The sequence below is a fragment of the Venturia canescens genome, chromosome 4 (assembly GCF_019457755.1).
Source record: "Venturia canescens isolate UGA chromosome 4, ASM1945775v1, whole genome shotgun sequence".
In the NCBI taxonomy this organism is placed as follows: Eukaryota; Metazoa; Arthropoda; class Insecta; order Hymenoptera; family Ichneumonidae; genus Venturia; species Venturia canescens.
Genome location: NC_057424.1, coordinates 8,251,759 through 8,272,353, shown reverse-complemented (window position 1 = coordinate 8,272,353; position 20,595 = coordinate 8,251,759). Strand labels below are relative to the sequence as shown.

The 20,595-nt window shown below is 37.8% G+C and overlaps 3 protein-coding genes across 5 annotated transcripts; 2 read left to right on the top strand and 1 right to left on the bottom strand.

The window, feature by feature from the left end:
- Nucleotides 1-799: 799 nt before the first annotated feature.
- On the bottom strand, nt 800-5,645 carry LOC122408802 (putative fatty acyl-CoA reductase CG5065). 2 transcript variants are annotated; one of them, XM_043415849.1, is made up of 6 exons: nt 5,508-5,645; nt 3,976-4,235; nt 2,526-3,045; nt 2,024-2,213; nt 1,692-1,943; nt 800-1,574 (listed from the first exon to the last, which is right to left on the bottom strand). In XM_043415849.1, the coding sequence occupies exons 2-6, from the start codon at nt 4,222-4,224 to the stop codon at nt 1,232-1,234; spliced, it is 1,554 nt and encodes a 517-aa protein (XP_043271784.1). In that variant the 5' UTR covers nt 4,225-4,235; nt 5,508-5,645; the 3' UTR covers nt 800-1,231. The 2 variants fall into 2 exon arrangements, with proteins under 2 accessions (XP_043271784.1, XP_043271785.1); XM_043415850.1 differs by having other exon boundaries at nt 5,485-5,637.
- Nucleotides 5,646-6,998: 1,353 nt separating this feature from the next.
- On the top strand, nt 6,999-11,191 carry spn-A (RAD51 recombinase homolog spn-A). Its single transcript, XM_043415855.1, has 3 exons — nt 6,999-7,369; nt 8,916-9,601; nt 9,994-11,191. Exons 2-3 carry the CDS (start codon nt 9,503-9,505, stop codon nt 10,927-10,929), a joined length of 1,035 nt encoding a protein of 344 aa, XP_043271790.1. The 5' UTR covers nt 6,999-7,369; nt 8,916-9,502; the 3' UTR covers nt 10,930-11,191.
- A 583-nt stretch (nt 11,192-11,774) lies between these two features.
- On the top strand, nt 11,775-20,418 carry EMC1 (ER membrane protein complex subunit 1). 2 transcript variants are annotated; one of them, XM_043415837.1, is made up of 14 exons: nt 11,775-11,976; nt 12,158-12,270; nt 13,236-13,419; nt 13,991-14,146; nt 14,228-14,564; nt 15,020-15,323; nt 15,892-15,912; nt 17,320-17,492; nt 17,637-17,798; nt 17,882-18,166; nt 18,257-18,452; nt 18,861-19,058; nt 19,159-19,512; nt 19,820-20,418. In XM_043415837.1, exons 1-14 carry the CDS (start codon nt 11,867-11,869, stop codon nt 19,978-19,980), a joined length of 2,754 nt encoding a protein of 917 aa, XP_043271772.1. In that variant the 5' UTR covers nt 11,775-11,866; the 3' UTR covers nt 19,981-20,418. The 2 variants fall into 2 exon arrangements, with proteins under 2 accessions (XP_043271772.1, XP_043271773.1); XM_043415838.1 differs by lacking the exon at nt 15,892-15,912.
- Nucleotides 20,419-20,595: the final 177 nt, after the last annotated feature.

Below are 20,595 nucleotides of genomic sequence, written 5' to 3'. Positions count from 1 at the left end.
CGATCCATACTCTTAATATATCGAAATAATGTTTGACTTCAGGATTTTAATTATCTGTTTCTTTGAAGGTTGGATAGCTAAATAAAAAATTAATTACGAGTTCTTATTTGCCTTGAAGGCGTATAGGGAAACCTCGGCGCCTCGGTGCCTCGCTTGCCCTCGAGCGCAGTGAATGCCTGATCACGAAGATTCGATGGCGCGTAACTATCAACTATAATTTGCAAAGACTTGGAACAAGACTCGTACTCGAGGTAACAGAATACCTGAGGAGCTCTGCTTAGACCGAAGATGAATGAATGACTCATGAGAATTTTGGTTGGCAATTGTCGGTCGATGCTTCCCGATGTTAGGAAACTGCAGCCCAAGAATTTCGGTTGTCGAACAATTACGTGGGTGCAAAATATAAAAGTAGGTCTAACAATAAGTGAGCAAGTGTCGTTCCGGGCGCTCGCAATAGATTGTGAATTTCGTCTGCAATTCTTAAAAGATAAAGAAAACTCGAAATTCGTAGGCATTCCGAGTGAAATAAACTTGGCAATTGAGTATAAAGAGATTAATTTTTTGTAACGAAAAATATTTATTAGTATCGTGAATACTATAATCGTGAAATCAAGCGAGTGATTTCATCGAGAAACGCGGCATCGTTCAACTGATAAATTTCCGTCGCCAATATCCCGCGCAGTTCGCAAGAAATGTTGGTTGAACGAGAAAAATGAATAATTTTCGCCGTAGATTCATTGCGCGATGGATCGTCGAGGTTTGTCACAAGATATTAAAATATACTTTCGCTCGTGGTGTGTTTCGATTAAGATAATAATAGAGCCCGTTTATTTAATCTTAAAAATAAGATTGTATATTTTTTCCTTCATCGTGAGCATCATTTTTACAAAAAATAATAAGCGCAATTGCTTTCTACATTATTTTGAGAGAAACACAGCAACATGGTACGTTTCTTAAAAGAGCGCAAGGGAACAGGAATATAAAGCGAATGGGTGCCGACTCGGTAGAGGATAATTGAAGGATCGCTTGTGACTTTTGCAACAGATTTGACTTCCCATTTCCCAATAATTTGAAAAGGTCTGCAGCCTGTTTCTTAATGGAGATTCCAGAAAACTTAGGAAGAGTGCGTGCGTGTGTGTGTGTGTGTTTGTGTTTGTGCGTGCGTGTGTGTGTAGGCGTTTAATGAGGAGAACCAAAAAGCATTCGATCAAAGTTTATGATGCGGGATAAGTTAGAAAATTCCAAAGAGCCAGAGCAACAAATACACGACCACCGCTATAACGGTGTACCTCAAAATGCTCTGATACATGAGGAGTTTTTGGAATTTTTTGTTAGCTTTTGGTATCGTCGACGGAGGATCTTTGAGAAGATACTCGCGGAGACCTCCCCAGTACGTTTTGCAGTAATCTATCCAGTCGAGCTCTCTGAGGTCGCAGTAGAATAACGAGCGATCGGTGGCGTTCAGGCGATCGACAGCTTTGTGAATACCCACAACCTCTAGTCTATAATTGCTGTGAATGAACTGCATCACTGCGTCGAAATTCATCATTCCTTTTTTGTAAATAGGCATAGCCCTGTAAAATAATATGAAATTTTGAATGAAATATAGGCGAAATGTTTTGGATGAATTTTCAATGAAAATCAAATTGGCACGAATGTTCGATTGCACAATTTGCGCGATGGTGACTCACATGGCTTTTTTTCCAGTCAGCTTCAAATAGCCATCGACCAATAACGCCGGTATGATGTGAAACAGAACGTTGAGGATGGCGAAGTAGTACGGGCACTCGGTAAAGACGCAACCCTGCGGCCACACAGTGTGAATCGAGGGCGGGGTCACGTAAGGATCCTGAGGAAGGCAATGTTTCTTGAATTTCCTGAAAGTTATTGGTTTATGGCTGCTGGTCCCGTAGTTAAAGATGAAAGCTCCGGAGTTGGATGGTCTGTGAAATTACGCTAGTTGTGACATCGACTTTTCTCTCATTGCTAATATCATCTTTCTTTGGCTCTTCAGATGACTAACCTATTTTCGGTGACGTCCCACATTGAAACGATCATTGAATTGATCGTCATATCGACCGGAACCAAATCGACGACGTAGTCTAAGAGGTACGCGGTACGCATGACTCCCAATCCGTATCCAATGAACAAAGCCCCGGGTCCGTTCATGTTCCCGCACCAACTTCTGATAGGTTCTTTCCACGTAGATATCACTGTGGTGAGCGTCAAACAATCGATTTTATTATTTTCACATTTAAAGACGCTCATTTTTGCAGATGCAACGCTATTTCATATATGATTTTTCGTTACGTCAACGTGAGATTAATCGAAAGATTGATCGAACGACTTTTCGGATTAGGGAGGCCGAAATAAAGGTAAGAAGAAAAGTCAGAATAACTTTTCGACTCGAATACATCATGACGCTTCGACGTAAAAGAGCTGCAGTCAACAGTCTCGTTAATCACTCGTCACCGATGCGATGATTAATCGCACGAATGCGTGATTTTCTTCTCTATTAAACTAACCTATTGATGGACGGTAGATTAAGCATTTGAAGGGAACCTCCCCCGACATTGCGTCGACCAGACCTTCGGCCGTAGCTTTAGTAAAACAGTAAACATTTGGATAATGTCCAATGATTTCTTTGATTTGTTCTTCGCTGAAGCCGTCTTTGGTCGCCGCCTCCGCGGCGATAATCTTCTTCGTCAATTCTATGTCAGCCGGTTTTTCGAGAACTTGTTCTCTTATAACAGTTTCATAACCGTGGCAAAATGCTGTCGACACGTACATAAATGCTTCGACCTTTTTGCATTCCTTCGCAAAATTTAGCATTTGTAATGTTCCCAATACATTTATACGCAATGCGGAGCCCATTTTCTCCGTGAATCTCACATTTGAAGCGTTGTGAATAAAGTAACTGACGTCTTCGATCAACAAATTTCTATCGGCTTCCGACATTCCCAAATTTTCCGACACAAGGTCACCCGATACCGGGTAAACCTTCGACTTGCAGCCGGGATTTGCTTTTAATAGTTCTTGAAAAAGCTGCAAAAAAAGGAGATTCCATTGGAGCGTGCTTTCCACTGACTGCATCAGGATCGATGAATTCGATGCGCGAGAATTTCATGAATTTCGTGATAAATGCAAAGCACGGAAATCCCAATTTATTCGAAGAAACGACGGCCAAAAAAAGTTACGAATGTTGTATCGCATGTGATTTATTGGGTCAACAGGTCAATTCATTCTCCCACCGGATAATGATATTCTTCCACCGCGATAACTGTACGATCGTTATATACTCATTGATTTTCAATTATGCGAGCTAGATTTCCGGTCAAGACAAAAGCGTAACAGACATGTGAGCGAGCGCCGTGGAACCAGCGGAATCGTTTGAAAACCCTCATGTTAAAGTGACGAATAGACGCTCATGCAAATGGGAGAAACCGATGGAATGACGCTAAATTTCGTAATTCGAAGAATTAATTGAGTTCATGAGTACCACATGTGAAACGTGCATGCTGCAGAAATAAATACGGATCAGAGTGATACATAACGCAAATTGTTTAAACACACAAGCAAAGGCCAAGTGTTAATGAAATAATGAGAAGAAAAGTATACGAGGACTCGAGGAGATTGCCTTCTCGGTAAAACTGTCTATCGACCTGCCTATCGATCAGGCACGATCCAAATTTTGGGAGTGCACGAGTTAATTAAATATTTACAGAGAGTGTAACCGGGAAAGGGTAGAAACTTGCTCAATGCTTCTTTGTTTTCGTAGCCTCGTCCACGAGGCTCTTTATCCGAATTGACTTTGTTATCTGGCATGTATGCAAGCGCCATGAGAGCTTATAATGTACAATTGTTCTGCAGCGGTATGCTGATGAATCGGGAAAACGATAATTTCCTGTCTCGCTGGAAGAACGAGCAGACTTTTTCAACGAAACTCAATATCTATGAAGCGTCAAGCATACCCACCACATCGTCGAAGAAGGTTTTCATTCTTTCCTCGAAGCTCGATCCTCTTTTCGGTCTTATAAGTACGTAAAGTCTTTTGATATCCGGACAGCTTCGTAAATATTTTTCAACCAAGACTTTGCCCATGAAGCCGGTTGAGCCAGTCAAAAAAATCGATTTACCAGCGTAAAATTTTTGAATCTGACTTTCGCTTGGGTTTGTGGAAATTGTCTCTTTGCCATTGCTATTCTTCTTGTACAAGCTGTCCATGATGATTGTATCTGGAAATAGACATTTTCATTGTTCACTCTTTCGTTATAATTTTCAGCCATTCGTCGCTATGTAACAGCGACGAATGACGAATTACACGCGCGATAAAATTCTTATTGAGCTAAGGCGTCTGGAAGGCGTAAAAGAATCGATTTTTTCCATCGCGATTTTCAAACAGGAAAATACTCCCGTATCAGTGCGCGGTATATGCTGAGTCTTCAAATTCCGGTGAAGATTGGCAGTTTCGTTTGCTTTTTTTAAGTGAACGAAAGAGTAGTTCGTTGAGTAGTCGTTTCAACGACTGATTGATCGAATCGTTGTTGAAACAACTCCGAACAACGTCAGCCGAAACAATGGCTTCGATTAAACTCGGCAGATTATTTTAGCTTCATTTTGGGGCGTTTTAGCATTATTATAGATCGAACGGTGAAGAATTTCCGGTGCCAGTCAAGTGAGGCCCACCAATGTCATTCCCGTCCGAAATATTCCCCCCACCCAGAATATCCAACGTGTAAAATCTTCCATTCAGAATATTCCAATCATATGAGAGGATATCATACAAGAGGATATTTTCAATCGCGAAACCGTTCGGCTGAGTTTTTTTTCTTTTTCGGTGGGAAGATTTGACGCAGCAATTATTCAGAGCAACACCCGTAACCCCCGTAACAATGAAGGTGAAGTTTCATGAAGAGATTCGCGGAGCTTGAAATTTTCATTACTTTAAATGCAGCAACAAAAAAAGAATTCAATTTCCAAAATTACCTCAAAATCATTGGTTTTACCTCGGGGCTAGAAATTTTTTCCCCTTTCAGTATTACTGTTTGTAAGAATGTTGTTGGTTCTTTGGCTATGAAAAAGTATATCGAAATTGGAAGTTTTTATGATTTGAGATAATCGATTTTATATAAGATAATTGTCAACTCCACAGCTCTCGTCGATTCAAACGGTTTTTAACGAGGCTTCGATATATTTTGAGCATCTATCATTGTGATATGTGTAAGAAAAACACATGTTAAAAGGTTGCTACAAGATACGATTATTTCACTCGGCTCGTTACCTCGTGAGCACGTTTTAAAGGATAAGAAAACTCGTAAAGTATTTATCTACCGCGACTCTCGATGTGCAAAGGTTCACGAAAGCAACGTTTTCATTGGCTCTATATATATAAAGTAAACGACTGCCTCGAGGATCCACAAAATTAGAGGGATTGGTTTAGAAATAATTCGTGAACAGAGGGTGAAGGGAAGGGCTCGCGTATACCTATAGATATTTACGACAGACACCTTTTCCAAATCTGCGTGGCAAGTTGGGGTATGCAGAACACAACGAATGATTGCCAACTCCAACGTGAACAGTTACTTTTGGAGCTGCACAGAGGAATGTTTCTTAACATACGAACTTTTCAAACTAGTTGACTGCAACGTTGTGTCCCCCTATATATACCCTACGGAATATTGCATATGCAGGGGATATTCAAACGTAGATATGATTCGGTGAGCCGAGAACTATCGATACATCTATATGTGAATATCTAACGACACATCGTCTTCAAATGATATTTGAGTACTAATTAAAGCGATTCGAAGCTCTTCACACTCATGCCATGTCTCGTCCGTCGATCGTAGACCGGTTAAGTCGAAAGAAATATCAGCTTCGAGATATACTGCGTAATTCGCGCATCGAGCCTTGCCACCGAACGGAAAGACCGATTATAATTCACGAGGATCCATGCACCCAATTATTCTTTCCGAAAAAGAAAAAATAAAAAGCGGCATCCCGAGGTAAGCGGTCGGTATAAATCGTTCAACAATGACGAGTACATTTCTCAAAAGTTCAACCATTTATTCATGAAGCAAATGAACCGCCGGGTTGAAGCTACTCGAAAAGTGCTCGAAACTCGATAAAACCAAGGGGAAATAGCCCCGGATTTCATGGCGATGAAATATTTAATTTTGTACAGCAATCCGGCAATCCTGGCCGAAGATAATCAACACCAACAAATGATAAACGAACTTAGACTCGGTATAAGAATGAACCATCGACTCTTGCGCATTCACTGCCATCCGACTACTAAAACTGATCGCAGCGCTTGCCATCAGTTAATAAAACTCTATTCTCTAAGTTTTAAATATATTTCAATGTCATAGAAGCGGGATTACGCTCGAAGCACGAGGTTCATCCTCATTTCCATTCTACTCATCATTTTAAAACACACACCGCGCGACCTTTTCCATTTTTTCTAACTTTGACAACTATTTCGTCACCGACATGCGCGACCATTAGTCGCTCATTGGACGATCCTGGCTTACCACCCCCGATGGTTGTCTTTAGATCCTTACTCTAATCCGGGGACCTCAGGGATTCGAACAGCGATTCGTACCGATCGGATATCCATTAATGATCGGTTCGATCTTCTCTAACGACGGATCGATATGCAATTGGATCACATAGATTATTTTACGATTCATAATGCTCGTGATGCACAGAGACTCGATAGCATATTCAATCGACATTCATTATAAAATCCATTCGTAAGTGTATTACTCCTTAAAACATGCGACGTCGGGCATCCTCGCGCTGCACTTCAGAATATTTTCTCTCGTCGGTTTATTGCTACTCGTCATTGTTTTCATTTGTTTCCAGCAAGCGGTTCGGCCACACGAATCATTTCCGTTTCTCATTGTCGAGACGGAAAACAATCCCACTAGCATGTTAATGATTCTTCGGCGAATCGCCAAGGGGAATAATCAGTGGATCATTCGTAGGATCACTTCGGCCGAGAACACTGTCGCGTTCAGCCAACGGAATCGTGCGACGCCCACCACATCAAATGCAATCGAATCGATCATTTCTCGAGAGCAGAACAAAACAAAATAGCAAAATATTTTAATCCCTTCGCTGATTGTTTGTCCGGTATAATTGCGCTTCGACAACAAATACGACAGCTTTCACGATCAGCCGTGTTCACGGAGGGTGCATCTGCAGTAGCGTGAAAAAGTTTTCGATTTTTTCAGTGGTCAAGGATCGGGAACGAGCCAATTTTAAAAGTTTCTTTCTTATTCTGGCTTGGAAATAACGGAGGTGAAAAAAATTCTCAATAATGGAGCTTTTTTCGGGCGCTGTTACCTCAGGAATTGCTGAACAAGTAAGCTCCATTCGCCCGCCTGCAGCTTTGCCTTTGACTTTGACTTTGAGCCCGAGCGTTGTCCCATCTGATTTGCCGCGCATGAGCGCGACTAAAGAAAATACTGCAAATTTTAATTTGCAAATTGCTTCCTCAAGATGGTCAAGATGCACGATGCTCAAAGCTTACTCTATGAGGTGCTATATTTTTCATTTTGGCTTCCTCGTAGAGGAAGCTTCGAGCATCGTGCATCTTGACCATCTTGAGGAAGCAATTTGCAGCATTTTTATTTTTATACAAGGAAATAATGTATTTTCTCTACCTTCTTTTACGAACTTTAATTTATCTCTTTGTTTAAATTCATAAAAAAAAAATTGAATGACGAGCCATAGGAAAAAACAGTTTGCAACTTTCAATTTTCATCGTTTTTCTATTTACAATGAAATCAAATAATTCCGACAACTTTGCTGGAAAGTATAGAGGAAGTACAGACTTATGCACAATATCTTACAAAATTTCGAAAAATTCAAGCGGTTAAACGATTTTTTGAAAAACTCATATTTTCGTAAAATTCAAAAAATCATAAAATTTAAACCGCTCAACCGATATTCCCCAGATTCAATACCAACCTTCCCATTACGATAGTCTACTTATAAAAAAAAAATTATTAACAAATCTTAAAATTTTCGAAAGTTAGAGCCTCGACACCCTTTTTATGAAAATTTCAAAACGTCGTAGAATTCGTAATTTTTTACAAATTCTGACAAAATTATCAGAGAATGAAGAGCTTGTATAGATTAACATCTGTGCAAAACGGTAGCCCTGTATCTCAAACCGGTTTCGAGTTATAAGCGTTTTAATTTTGCAGTGCCATAACATAGACACACACACACACACTCATAGATATGATTTTTCGATGTTTTGGGACATTTTGAGCACATTGACATTGAAAACTCGAAAAAAAAAATTTCATCATCACATAGCTTCCTCTATGAGGAAGCAAAAGAGTTGCGATCGATGATCGCGCGCCCACGTGTCCCATTTTCATTAACATTGAGCAAATTCATTTGGTGCCGAAGGTGAAAATTCAAATAACGAGCGCGAATTCACACTTTTCATTCGGCACTGTTTTACATACGCTCAATATAGCGCTTCAAATTGCAAGCTCTAAAGTTCGGTACGGAAAGAATTTTACAAGTATACATTTTACCCTACGATGAAAGGTTAATATGACTACAAAATGCAAACTGGGGTAAAAGAAAAAGTGCTAATTTTCATTATTCCTAATTGTGACGATTTTTATGTTTCTTTACAGATTTAATGGCACATACAAAAATGTTGGGAGCAGTCATTTTTTTCTGTCGTTAGTTGTGTATCAGCCGTGCGTGAGATCTTCTATCGATCGATCTTTCTGATCGAAATTGAGATCCATTTTGAATTTTCAATTTAAAAAAATCGAAATTTTTTTTTTATTTTGAAAAATCCAAGAAATTATAGGCTATTCATCGATCTATACTGAAAAAAATTTTAATTTTGTTCAATTATTATTCGAATTTTATTTTTTCAGTTAATGTCTGCGTGAAAAAGAAGAAAAAGTTGAAGTTTTTCTAGAAGAAATGAGCTCAATTTGGTCATTCAACGAGGGAGGAATGTCGTGAGAACGATATTGAGCATTGAGGAATAATGATGGACGATTGATTTTCTAAAACATTGCAAATCTTTTGATTTTGAAAGTATTTGGACAAAACTACGATTGAAATTTCGCGGTAAAAGCAGCGCCATGTTCATACTTTCTGTTTCGTAAAAAAATGGCGGAGCAAACGCAGTGCCCTCTGCGCGACTATTCCCGCTCGCGCACGCATCGGTCACGCGCAAAGTATGCTCCCGTGACAGAATACGCGAAGAAGAAAACAAAGTTTGAATTCGGACAAGTACAAGCGTGTTCGTGTGTTAAGCGTTGGCGCGTTGAGCCAATGCCAGATAAACCGTTTCAGAGTGGCATGTGCTTTTTTATTGCTTTTTAAAACTACTTAAAAAGTCTACGATTGTTTATTGCACCGAGTTGGTGTCAAGTTTCTATCGAGACATTGAGTCGTAGAAGTTTCAAATACAACGAAAAAGTTGTGGATCAACGTTTAATTTTGTTGATTAACAATGTCCGAAGTACGTGCTACATCGACGACGAGACCTGTGGAAGAAGAGGAGGCAGTTGATGATGCTACTGATGGGGCTAAACTCATCAAAACTTTGGAGGTTGAATATTATTTTACCTCGTGTGTTTCTATTCCAAATTCATTCCCAATCCTGCCACTCACATTCTCACAAAGTTTAGAGTTTTTATGTTTAAGGGAGATCCCTGTTATTTATTCTCTTGAATGTAAAAATTATAATAAGGAGAAATAATTTGGATCAATTTGAATTTAAAAAGACGGGAGTTATTCATTTTCAATTAAAAAAATCTATCATGTGCCATAACAAACTTCAAATATATATTAATAGGTTTTGATAATAAAAAGAATGGCACCTGGTGGAGTTGCATTTTTGGTAAACAGATTAGAAACAGATGGAAACTCGTATGGGATATGGTTCGACATTGACGCCATTGAGTTTCATCAATGATCGTCCAAGACATTTTATTTTTTCAGGGAAATGGAATTAATGCGACCGATATAAAAAAGCTCCAAGAAGCCGGATACTGGACAGTGGAAGCAGTGGCTTACACGCCGAAGAAACATTTGCTAGCTATAAAAGGTATCAGCGAAGCTAAAGCTGAGAAAATTTTGCAAGAGGCAAGCAAATTGGTGGTCATGGGGTTCAAATCAGCAACGGAGATTCATCAAATGCGAGCAAATATTGTGTTCATTTCAACGGGCTCAGCAGAATTGGACCGACTGTTGGGTGGTGGAATCGAAACTGGTTCTATAACGGAATTGTTCGGAGAATTCAGAACGGGCAAAACACAGCTCTGCCATACTTTGGCTGTAAATTGTCAGTTGCCGATCGATATGGGTGGCGCCGAAGGCAAATGTCTGTACATTGACACGGAAGGAACTTTCCGGCCAGAACGTTTGATTGCTGTTGCAGAAAGATACAAGATTCCTGGTGACTCTGTCTTGGACAACGTAGCTTGCGCACGGGCTTACAATACCGATCATCAGACTCAGCTCATTATTCAAGCAAGTGCGATGATGACCGAGTCTCGTTATGCTTTGCTGATCGTTGACAGCGCTACCGGGCTCTACAGAACTGACTACAACGGCAGAGGAGAATTGAATTCTAGACAGATTCATATGGCAAGATTTCTAAGACTTCTGCTGAGACTGGCAGACGAACACGGTGTTGCTGTTGTCATCACGAATCAAGTTGTCGCCAACGTCGATGGCGTAGCGAGTATGTTTGGAGGAGATCAGAAAAAACCAATTGGTGGAAACATCATTGCGCATTCAAGCACAACGAGATTATCATTACGGAAGGGACGTGGGGAAACGAGAATATGCAAAATTTACGATTCTCCCTGTTTGCCAGAGAGCGAGGCAATGTTTGCCATTAATCGGGATGGAATCGGCGACGTGAAAGAGTAAACGTTTTCGCCTCGGATACAATAACTGATTAAAAACTCGTTGCCTTATAACATATATCTATTTTATTTATTAATCCTATCTCAGAGTTTAACTGAATTTTTTGTATTTTTGTAATTTAAATTAATTATTCATAATTCTAGGACTTCGAACAATTCACTGTTACTGTAATATCGATAACATAATAATTATAGCGAGTAATTAATTATATTATATTATATTATAGCGAATAATTATATCGAGAAAAAAGACCATTTTTTTTTAACTAGTTTGTGTATTTTTTTTCCCTATTCTTTGGTAATGTACCAACGGCTTGGTCGCTAATTGATAGCGTCCTTATTCGAATTTCTAGAATATAAGTACCCTTGTCAGTCCCCCCCCCCCCTCTACTATACCGACGATTACAATGAACTGTTTCAATCCTTTTTTTAAAAAAAGAATTCGACTGTTGAACTATCGTTTGTGTAAATAGCAATTTAAAAATACATTTTTACCGATGCGGATATAGAAAAAAAAATGGATTCTAAAACTTCATAAAATGTGCAAGTAAGAATTGAGACGATTTAATGATTTGGATCAATATATTTGAATAAAGATTTTAAATACGGAGATATTTCTGTTAATTTTCAATTCATAGACATAGATATTTTATTCGACCATTGATGCTCAGGGCACATTGAACTTCCCGATTCAATTTCCATTGAATCGAATATTGTTCTTATTTGCAGAATTGTACATGATCGCTGGTATAAAAAAATTATTCGAATTTAAATGGCCAACTAGCGCGGTATATTGGAAGAAGGGGGTATACGCCTAATCATTTTCAATATGGCCGCTCCCCAGCAGAAGCTCAAGGGACACGTTTATATACGTACACGAAACTGTTCACTTTCACGCTTTCACAATTAGGGCTCCCTGTGCAAGGGGCTTTGCAGAAATCATGAACCGGTTTGTCGCTGATGCACAGTTATTTCAGTATTTGATCGTGTTTTTCGGACTATTCAGCTTGTCTTTGGGCCTTTACGAGGATCAAGTGGGAAAATTTGATTGGTAAATGAATTCAAGAACGAAAATCAACAGCGTCGTCTACGATGATTAAGCGCTGAATCGTTTCCAACCTCTTCGGCACTCAAAACATTTTTGTTTTTGACCACCATCACGAATTTTTTTGACATCTCATTTCGATCATCGCTTTTTTTATTTTTTCTATTTATTTATTTTTCATCCACAGGAGACAAAATTACATTGGGAGAATCAAGTTTGCCGAATTTGACACAGTTTCGACTGCCAAAAAAATCATCGTCGCTACCGAGGAAAATGTCGTTGCTGCACTCAACAAGTCAGGTATGTTTACAAATTGATTGATTTTAATTGTAGTTGAACTTTTATTTGTATTTATTCGAATTCGTTTGATTTTAAATTTACATAGTTGAATGTATGAGAATTTGAGTGATTGTAGATAGTTTGAAGTATTCAAAAGTACAACAAATTTTTCAGTTCCATAATAAATTATTGAAAAATCGTTTCACCTGCAATTGCAACCCGGAAACTATTCGAGCTATTTCGTTGACATTAATAAAATTGAAACTGGAATGGTGTAGCAATGTTTTTTCTAATTCAAATGTTTAAGGAGTTTCGGTACAGGCGATACAATGTTGCCATGCTAAACCATGCTAAAAACATAAAAAATTTCAAAAAGTTCAAAATTTTATAAAATTTGGTGAACATATTCTTTAGTGCCAAATTTGACAATACAAATTTTTTAAGATTTTTCTTCTACACAGTTATCGAGTAATTGATCACTAAAGTTCATGTGTATAAGCATAGCGTTTTCATATATATAGGTATACATTCCGGGCATAAGAAATCTGCTTTAATGCGTTATTACTCGATAACTAAGTAGAAGAAAATTTTGAAAAAATTTGTGTTTTCGCACTTGATGTTGAAGAACATTATCACCAAATTTGATCAATTTCTTAATATTTATAGACTTCTGTACCGAAGCTCCTTAATACCATATATATTTGAATCCATAAACATATACGTATATATTCAACGATAATTAATTTTCTTCCCATAACTTTATTTTTAAATACCAACAAATACTCTTGTAATGCTAATATCACATTCCAGTGTATTGATCGAGCCTAAATATAAAAAGGCAAATTAGATTAAAAAATCAAGAGCCTCGATTAACTATGTAACTTGCGGATAGGATCAATGTCAAATTCAGGCGAATGTAGACAAATAGGGTTCACGGTAGCTCCTTGTTTGTTTACTTTTATTTACTCGTTTTTTCATATTCCAAGGCCAAATCTTGTGGAGGAGAATACTGGAAAAAGGTTCTACCGGTAAAATTCGATATCTGGGTGGTGTAGCAGATGGAGAACTCATATCGGTCAATGGCGGAGTACCAGCCATAGTTCGAGCTTGGGATTTAGCTTCGGGCCATATCCTCAATGTTTGGCCTGTGGCTGAACAGAACCCTGACAGGTACGATATACAACCTCCAAGAAATGTTTCTTGAAATCCATATTTTCAAGGGGGAGAATAGGTTGAAACCAAGTAAAAGTTCTTTGTTTTATTGGCAAACGTTTAGAGGATATTGACAATGATTGATGAAATTTCTCAAAGAAAATCACTATTCAAGATGAATCACTGTGCAGGGTCCTTGAGATTCTATCCCAAGATATAACAAAGAGTTATAGCAACATTCCCTGTTCTCCCCCGATCAACAGGACGAAAATAATGTTGCGCATTGCAGATCTTAATACTCGACACTAATATTCCATTTTCAGGAGAGACACACCATTTATATCTTATTCAACTGTCGGATTGTACAATGCTGAAAGGTTTTTGTTGAAAATAAAAAAATGTCAGCACGTGCAACAATTGTCAGCATTTTCTAAGATTCACATATGTTACCATTTATCACATTTCAGTGTTCACAAAATATTTATCAACACATGTACTCGAAAAGCATATCACTGAGTTTCACATTATTAACTGTTATTAAATAGGATCTTTTAAATTGAATGATTAAACAATGTGATTTGTCATTTAGACTGGAAGATGTGAAGTGGCACATAAAAAATGGGACTTTGCATCACATTTTGCCTCTGTACAACAGTGGAATTGAAGTGACATCGTTTGACAGTAAAACTGGTGAAAAATTGAAAGTTAGAAAAGTCTCTGCGCCGTTTATCGATCGAGAAACACAGTAAGAATTATCATGATGTTTGAATACTAAATAAGGTGAAGCAAGTCAAGTTTTTGTACTGATTATTGGAGTTTTTTTTAGATGTACCTTAGCCCCGCCATATTTAGCATGTCTGAAAGGCGATGATGCAGTTGCAATATTGTTCCTAGTAAATTTGTTTGATACCAATGCCGAGACGCAATCTATAACTATAAATACGATATTCGGTGCTGGAGTACAAGGACCTTATAATTTGGAGTCGGTTCTTGGAGACGAAACAGTTGTGGCTATAAGTGCAGATAATGGCGCGAGGAAACGGATTCTCGTTGTTGGCGAAGTTGCGGAGCCAATCCCCCGGGACATTGCCGGTGATGCTAGTCTTTACGTGACTGTAGCTGAAAAGGAAAAAGTCTTATTGGAAACGACGTATAAAAATGGAGTAATTATGCATTCAATAACATTCAGATTTTGTTGAGATTGAGCAATCTACTTATGGAGAGTGATATAAAAATGAGATCATTTTAGCTGAGATTTTCAAGCTCATCCATCAGCAGTTTCAACTAGGGATGGTACAAGCAACGCGACTTAATTTGAAGAATAAATTCACATCGCAAAAAATGTTGGGTGATTGTCGTCTGAATAGAGTTGTGAGAAAATTTCTCCTAGATAAGACAAAAATGGGCTATTTTTAATAGAAACTGCAACTTTTTTCATTGTTCTCAATGCATGGAGTTTGAAAATCTTGGCAACCGTAATTTAGTTACTCAATTATGTCATGGAACTGCGGTCTTATTCTCATTCTATATCTCATTTCCAAGTGGAATGTGTGTGTAAATTTTCTGCCAATTATGAGTCGTATATGATTGTATAATAAACGAACGTGTTTTTCCCCAGATAACGCAAATATCGGCTGCTGAACTCTACACCTCAAAGCCATTACCAAGCTTATCGTCGTCGATTACGCACAACGCCTTGTTATCTCCGAAAATCATGGCTTCGGCGTGCTCTAGGCAAGCTAAAGGCGTTGCCTGTCGACATTTGGTATCCTCCGAGGATCACGGTGTCGCTTTATTGCAACAGAACAAACTTATGTGGTCGAGAGAGGAAGCACTCGCGAGTATCGTTGCTGTAGAGATTCTCGAGTTACCGATGTCTGATCGCGATCAGACCATTGAGACTGAATTTGATAAAAAAGAGAGTAAGTAAAACGCGGAAACCCGCCAAAATTTATTATTGTATACAAATGACGCCTGTCAATCATGTCCACAAATTGGTTTCAAAATAAAAAATAACACTTTCAGCAACTCAATCGATCTCCTCAACGAGATCCAAAATGACCCCATTTGTTTCGTAGAAGACGGGTTCTATGAGTTCAACAGCAAAATACATAGCTGAAAAGCAGATTTCTATTTACTTAGAATCGTTTGATATTGAAAAGTAAAGGAAAATAACCCTTCTTATGCGGTGTAGTGACAAGTTTCAAGTTTCCCAGAGACTCATTGGTGTCGGGGGGGGGGGGGGGGGGGGGCCTTCAATTATTTGTTTCCTCGCCATAGAGATTAAAGTTGCAATATTTCAACTGAGAAACATATTTTTATGGCCATTCATACATTTTGATATTGTAGATCCGATGCAGTTCAAAATATAAGCAGTTTCATGTCATCGATACATACCTTTCGAATGAAACATTAATTTTTCACAAACTGCTGATATTCTAATAACTAAGTGACACTAATGAACTTTCTTTCATGAATGGCTGCTGGCAGGTATTGATGTAGACGGTTCATGTAAGTAGTTATCGCGCAACAGACTGGTTTGGATTGTTTTGTATTCTGTTTCTCTTTTGGCTCTCTTCCTTTTTTAGCTATCGTTATTTTATTGTTTTTTTTTCGATCACTTGGCAGCAGCATGGTTTCGATATTCGAATGACTTTCGTTCGCCTACGATTAGACATAGAATATTTCTTTCTTTTAAGGCTCTCATCATTATATTAAAAGATTCAGGTGGATATACCCGTGCCACTAAGCTATCATTCTCTATGAAAGAATTGCATGGCTGTAGTAGACTATACGTTTACATTCATCGTTGTGCATGAACTGATAGTTCGTACGATGAGCGTTGTAATGAATAATTACCCATTTACAACGTCGAAATTATGGATATCGTGGGAGTTTTGTCGCGGTGCTTGGATTTCTTTCGTTAATGCAGTTATTTCCCCGTCAATTGAGATATAAAAATTTATGGAACAGTGGAATAAATGTTTTTTGAAAAGTTTGAAAAGAAAAAAAAATGCTTTTGAGAGACAGCGATGAGAAGTGGCTTGAAGGCTGATTGTTCAGAATGAGAGACCTGATATCAAAAATCCGCTCAAATTAATATAAGATAGGGTAGAATTTAAACAAAATTACTTTGAAAATGTGGAAAGAATTTCATGAACAATTATGTTATATTTTTACCGTTTTTTTGTCAATGAACCTGTTGAAATTTCTGATCAATGATGGGAGGAAATTTGTGATTGTGACAGTGTGTTGAATCAAAGTGAGTTGTAATAATGACACACGAGTCTGACCAAGTTTTATGCAACAATCGATTGATTTCGAAAACGCGAGGTCGCATAGAGCTTATAAAACGCTCAATACTATTATGATCATTCTAGCTTAAAGAATTTTGCCAGTTTGCTATATGTAAATGTAATAAGATGTACACATAAATTGCTTTGCATACGTGCGGTAGAGCTTTTTTGAAGTCCTGCGAGAAGTAGAGCTATTACCGCCTCCAGTGCTCAGAATATTCTAAGATATTTTTGTGAGACGTTGAATATTCGGGTCTTCAGTGGCGAGTTTTTTTAAACCTGAAATGTCGAATTATCGTTCGGTATTGAATTTGATTTGCTATTGAAACGAAGATTTCATATTGCCATTTTTCTTTAACGCGATAATTCCATTCAGTTCCTTTGATGATTTTTGGATAATCTTTTATAATATCCTCAATAAATGAATATTAAAATACTATGTACCGAAACCGCAGATTTTCAGCGACTTTGTGTAGAAAATTCATAGTAGAGCTCATAATCATTTTGATTAATGTATGGTAAATTTTTGTGAGCTGTATAAAATGAATATTAATTCCCTTGAATCATTGTTTCTTTAGCATAAATAACTACTAATCGAATCTTTTCTTTTTTCTTACCACAGGGGATATAATAGGAATGTTTGTGAGAAGAATAAGTGCCCAAGCGAATCAAGTGAAAATACTGCTGCAAACTGTTTTTGGAGTAATTCCACAGCTGTCCAGTCAGCGAGCTGATTTGGTGAGAGATCAATTTGGACTCCACAAAATGATCGTTGCCGCCACTTCCGCTGGAAAAGTAAGTTATCCCCTCCGCCCCCCTCCCCCCTCTCCCAAAAAACGCAAATTTTTCTCTACCATTACAACGATGCTCTAAAATAAATAAACATTCTTATAAACATCGAATTGTTTTTCACGTGTATTTATATTTTTGAAATTATAGTTGTATGGTATCGAAACGAGGAAAGGCGAAATAATATGGCAGTTGAGAGTCGGTAACATCGGTGGTTTGACAAAAGATTCTAACGCCATGATCCTTTACGTTCAGCGAGGAAGTATTCATTTTCCACATCCTCCTCAGTGTGCTCTGTTGGCCACGGACAAGGTATTTGGAATTTAATTTGATACAAACATTGATATCATTAAGTTCGTAATTGCTGAGTGTTTTTTGTGATTTCCGTTTTACAGAATTCTGGCGAAGGGATTATTTATACGTTCAACCCAATAACTGGACAACCTTTAGGTGGAATTGAAAAATTGGGTTACAACATTAAACAATCGATGTTATTACACGCGGCAAACGAAGATTTTCTTCGTCCTATAATAATATTGGACAGTCGTGATAAAATTCACGTGTACCCTGAGAGTGCTACAGCTGTCGCTGCTGCGGTGGGCAAAAGCACGTATCTTTTCACAGCCGATCGCACGACCGGTGTACTTTCCGGTTTCGCGCTCTCTTACAGCACACCTCAAGTACGTTGGGTTCAAATGTATACAGTAATGCGAAAGGAGTGTTATTTGTTAAGAGGTATTTTTTGAAAAAATCTTTTTATCTTTAAACAGGAATTAATCGCTCACAAAGTATGGGAATTGGTTCTCTCGCCAAAGTCACAAAAAATAAGTCGGGTTGTTGCGAAAAATCCGCTCGAACGGGTTCACTCACAAGGACGCGTATTGGGCGACCGTTCTGTACTTTACAAATACATAAATCCTAATCTTGTTGTTATTGTCACTGAAGGCGATGGAAGTGCATACAAAAGTGAGTATGCTCGTTTCGTTGTTACTGTTTGTCGACTGAGAAACAGAAGGTTCAAAATAGCGATTTTTCATTATACGATTATATTTTTCGATTTTTTTACATTATACGATTTTCTTTCATTGTACAATTAATTCTTCACATAGATCGTAATTATTCAGCTATGAATTTGTACAATAATTATTGCGAGGTTGGCTTTTATCGAGTCCGAAAGGTTTCCCCCGTGTAATCAACCAACGAAAGATATTCATATTCGGCCAGCATTATTGGATACCCAAATTTAATGGATGAAAATATTTCGAATTGTAGTTAAATTTACATATTCGAATATTTTTTTCGATCCTTCGTAATATTCAAAATGATGTATAATAAGAAAAAGAGTTGAACTGAAAACTATAATTCTATTGATAGATACCCTGAATTTGTATCTATTGGACGTGGTGTCAGGAGCGATGATATTTTCGATTGTTCACAAACGCGTAAGAGGACCGATTCACGTAGTTCATTCGGAAAATTGGGTGTTATACAGTTATTATAACGAGAAAAGCCGAAGAACTGAAATCGCTGCGCTAGAACTGTACGAAGGAAAAATGCAAAGCAACACTACAGGTAGGATGGGCAGAAAAAAAATGAGACTAGTGGTTATTTGGTGCTTCACGAAATTATCGAAGGAAAAAAATGTTGGTGATTTTTTTTTCTCGATTCACAGTGTTTTCCTCGTTGACGACTACGAGATTACCAATCGTTGAGAGACAAGCATTCATATTCCCAGCATCAATTGAATCAATGCGCGAAACCATCACCGAGAAAGGGATAACGAGCAAACATATATTAGTGTCATTAGCAAACGGTGGCATTTTGGAGTTGCCTTGGATGATGGTGGATCCAAGAAGGCCTACTAATCCTGAAATCAAGGAGGAAGGTGTCATTCCATATACCCCAGAAATACCTATACACATGGACGCCATTGTTAACTATAACCAAAGTGTATACAGGGTTTCATCGATTCATACCAGTCCCAGTGGCCTTGAGAGTACCTGCTTAGTTTTCGTGCACGGTCTCGGTAAGAAGTTCCTAATGACTTTACTGCGAAATAATTCTGTAGCCTTCGGGAGAAAAATGTTGACCTTGAAATTGCACTTTTTTTTTTCTTTAAAATTAGTATTATAATTGCTTGGATCATTATTCAAGTGGATCTCTGAGTGACAGTTTCATTGACATTGACAAAAGTACTCGAATAGTTGATTCCAAACGTTTGATAACCTCTTCATTGAACATTATTGAGCTTCAAATGAAGTTTTCTATTCTGAATCTTTTTCGAAAGAATTCAATTTCATTCTAACACGTTTTTCTTATTATTTTTTACGCAGATCTCTACTACACCAGAGTCGCACCGTCCAAAAACTTCGATGTACTCAAAGAAGACTTTGATTACTATCTGATTGTGATAGTTCTGGCGGCTCTGTTGATATCATCCTATGTAACGAAGAAATTAGCGTCACAGAAAGCACAGAAGCAAGCGTGGAAGTGAAAATGATTCTGTTCTCTAGATACTGAGAAGCCAAAATGTGAAATTTCTTTATTCATCACTATTCACTCGATAGACAATGCTGTTTAGCTGAAGGTATAATTTATATATAAATATATTTAAAAAAAACATACGAAACAAAAAACAAGAAAACAAAATACAAAGATACGCATCATTTTGTAAGTGGATTATCGATATTTAAACGATACAGTTGAAAATACGTTGTTAAATATCTTTCCAAAGATCTTATCGGATAGACGAATTTAGACGTAAGTATCACTTCGTATTGAAAACAAACAGCATTTATATACAGTTTTCGCACATGATGCTATTCTCGTTATTTCCATGGAGATTCCCGAGATCGCCGAGTGTGTTTAGTCACCAGTTAGGAATGAAGTGGACCACGTTTATGAAAGGATAATAAAATATTAACGAACATAACCTGATATCATGCTCAAACAAGGTCCTAACCGATCGATGCAATAGTAGTTTTTATTGTCTCAATATATCTAGGGATTCTATGAGAATTATAATTTTTCGCTTCGTATCTATTACTATTCTCAATATGAAATGGTGCAGGCATTCGAAGAATGTCAAATTAGCACGTTGCAATGGTTT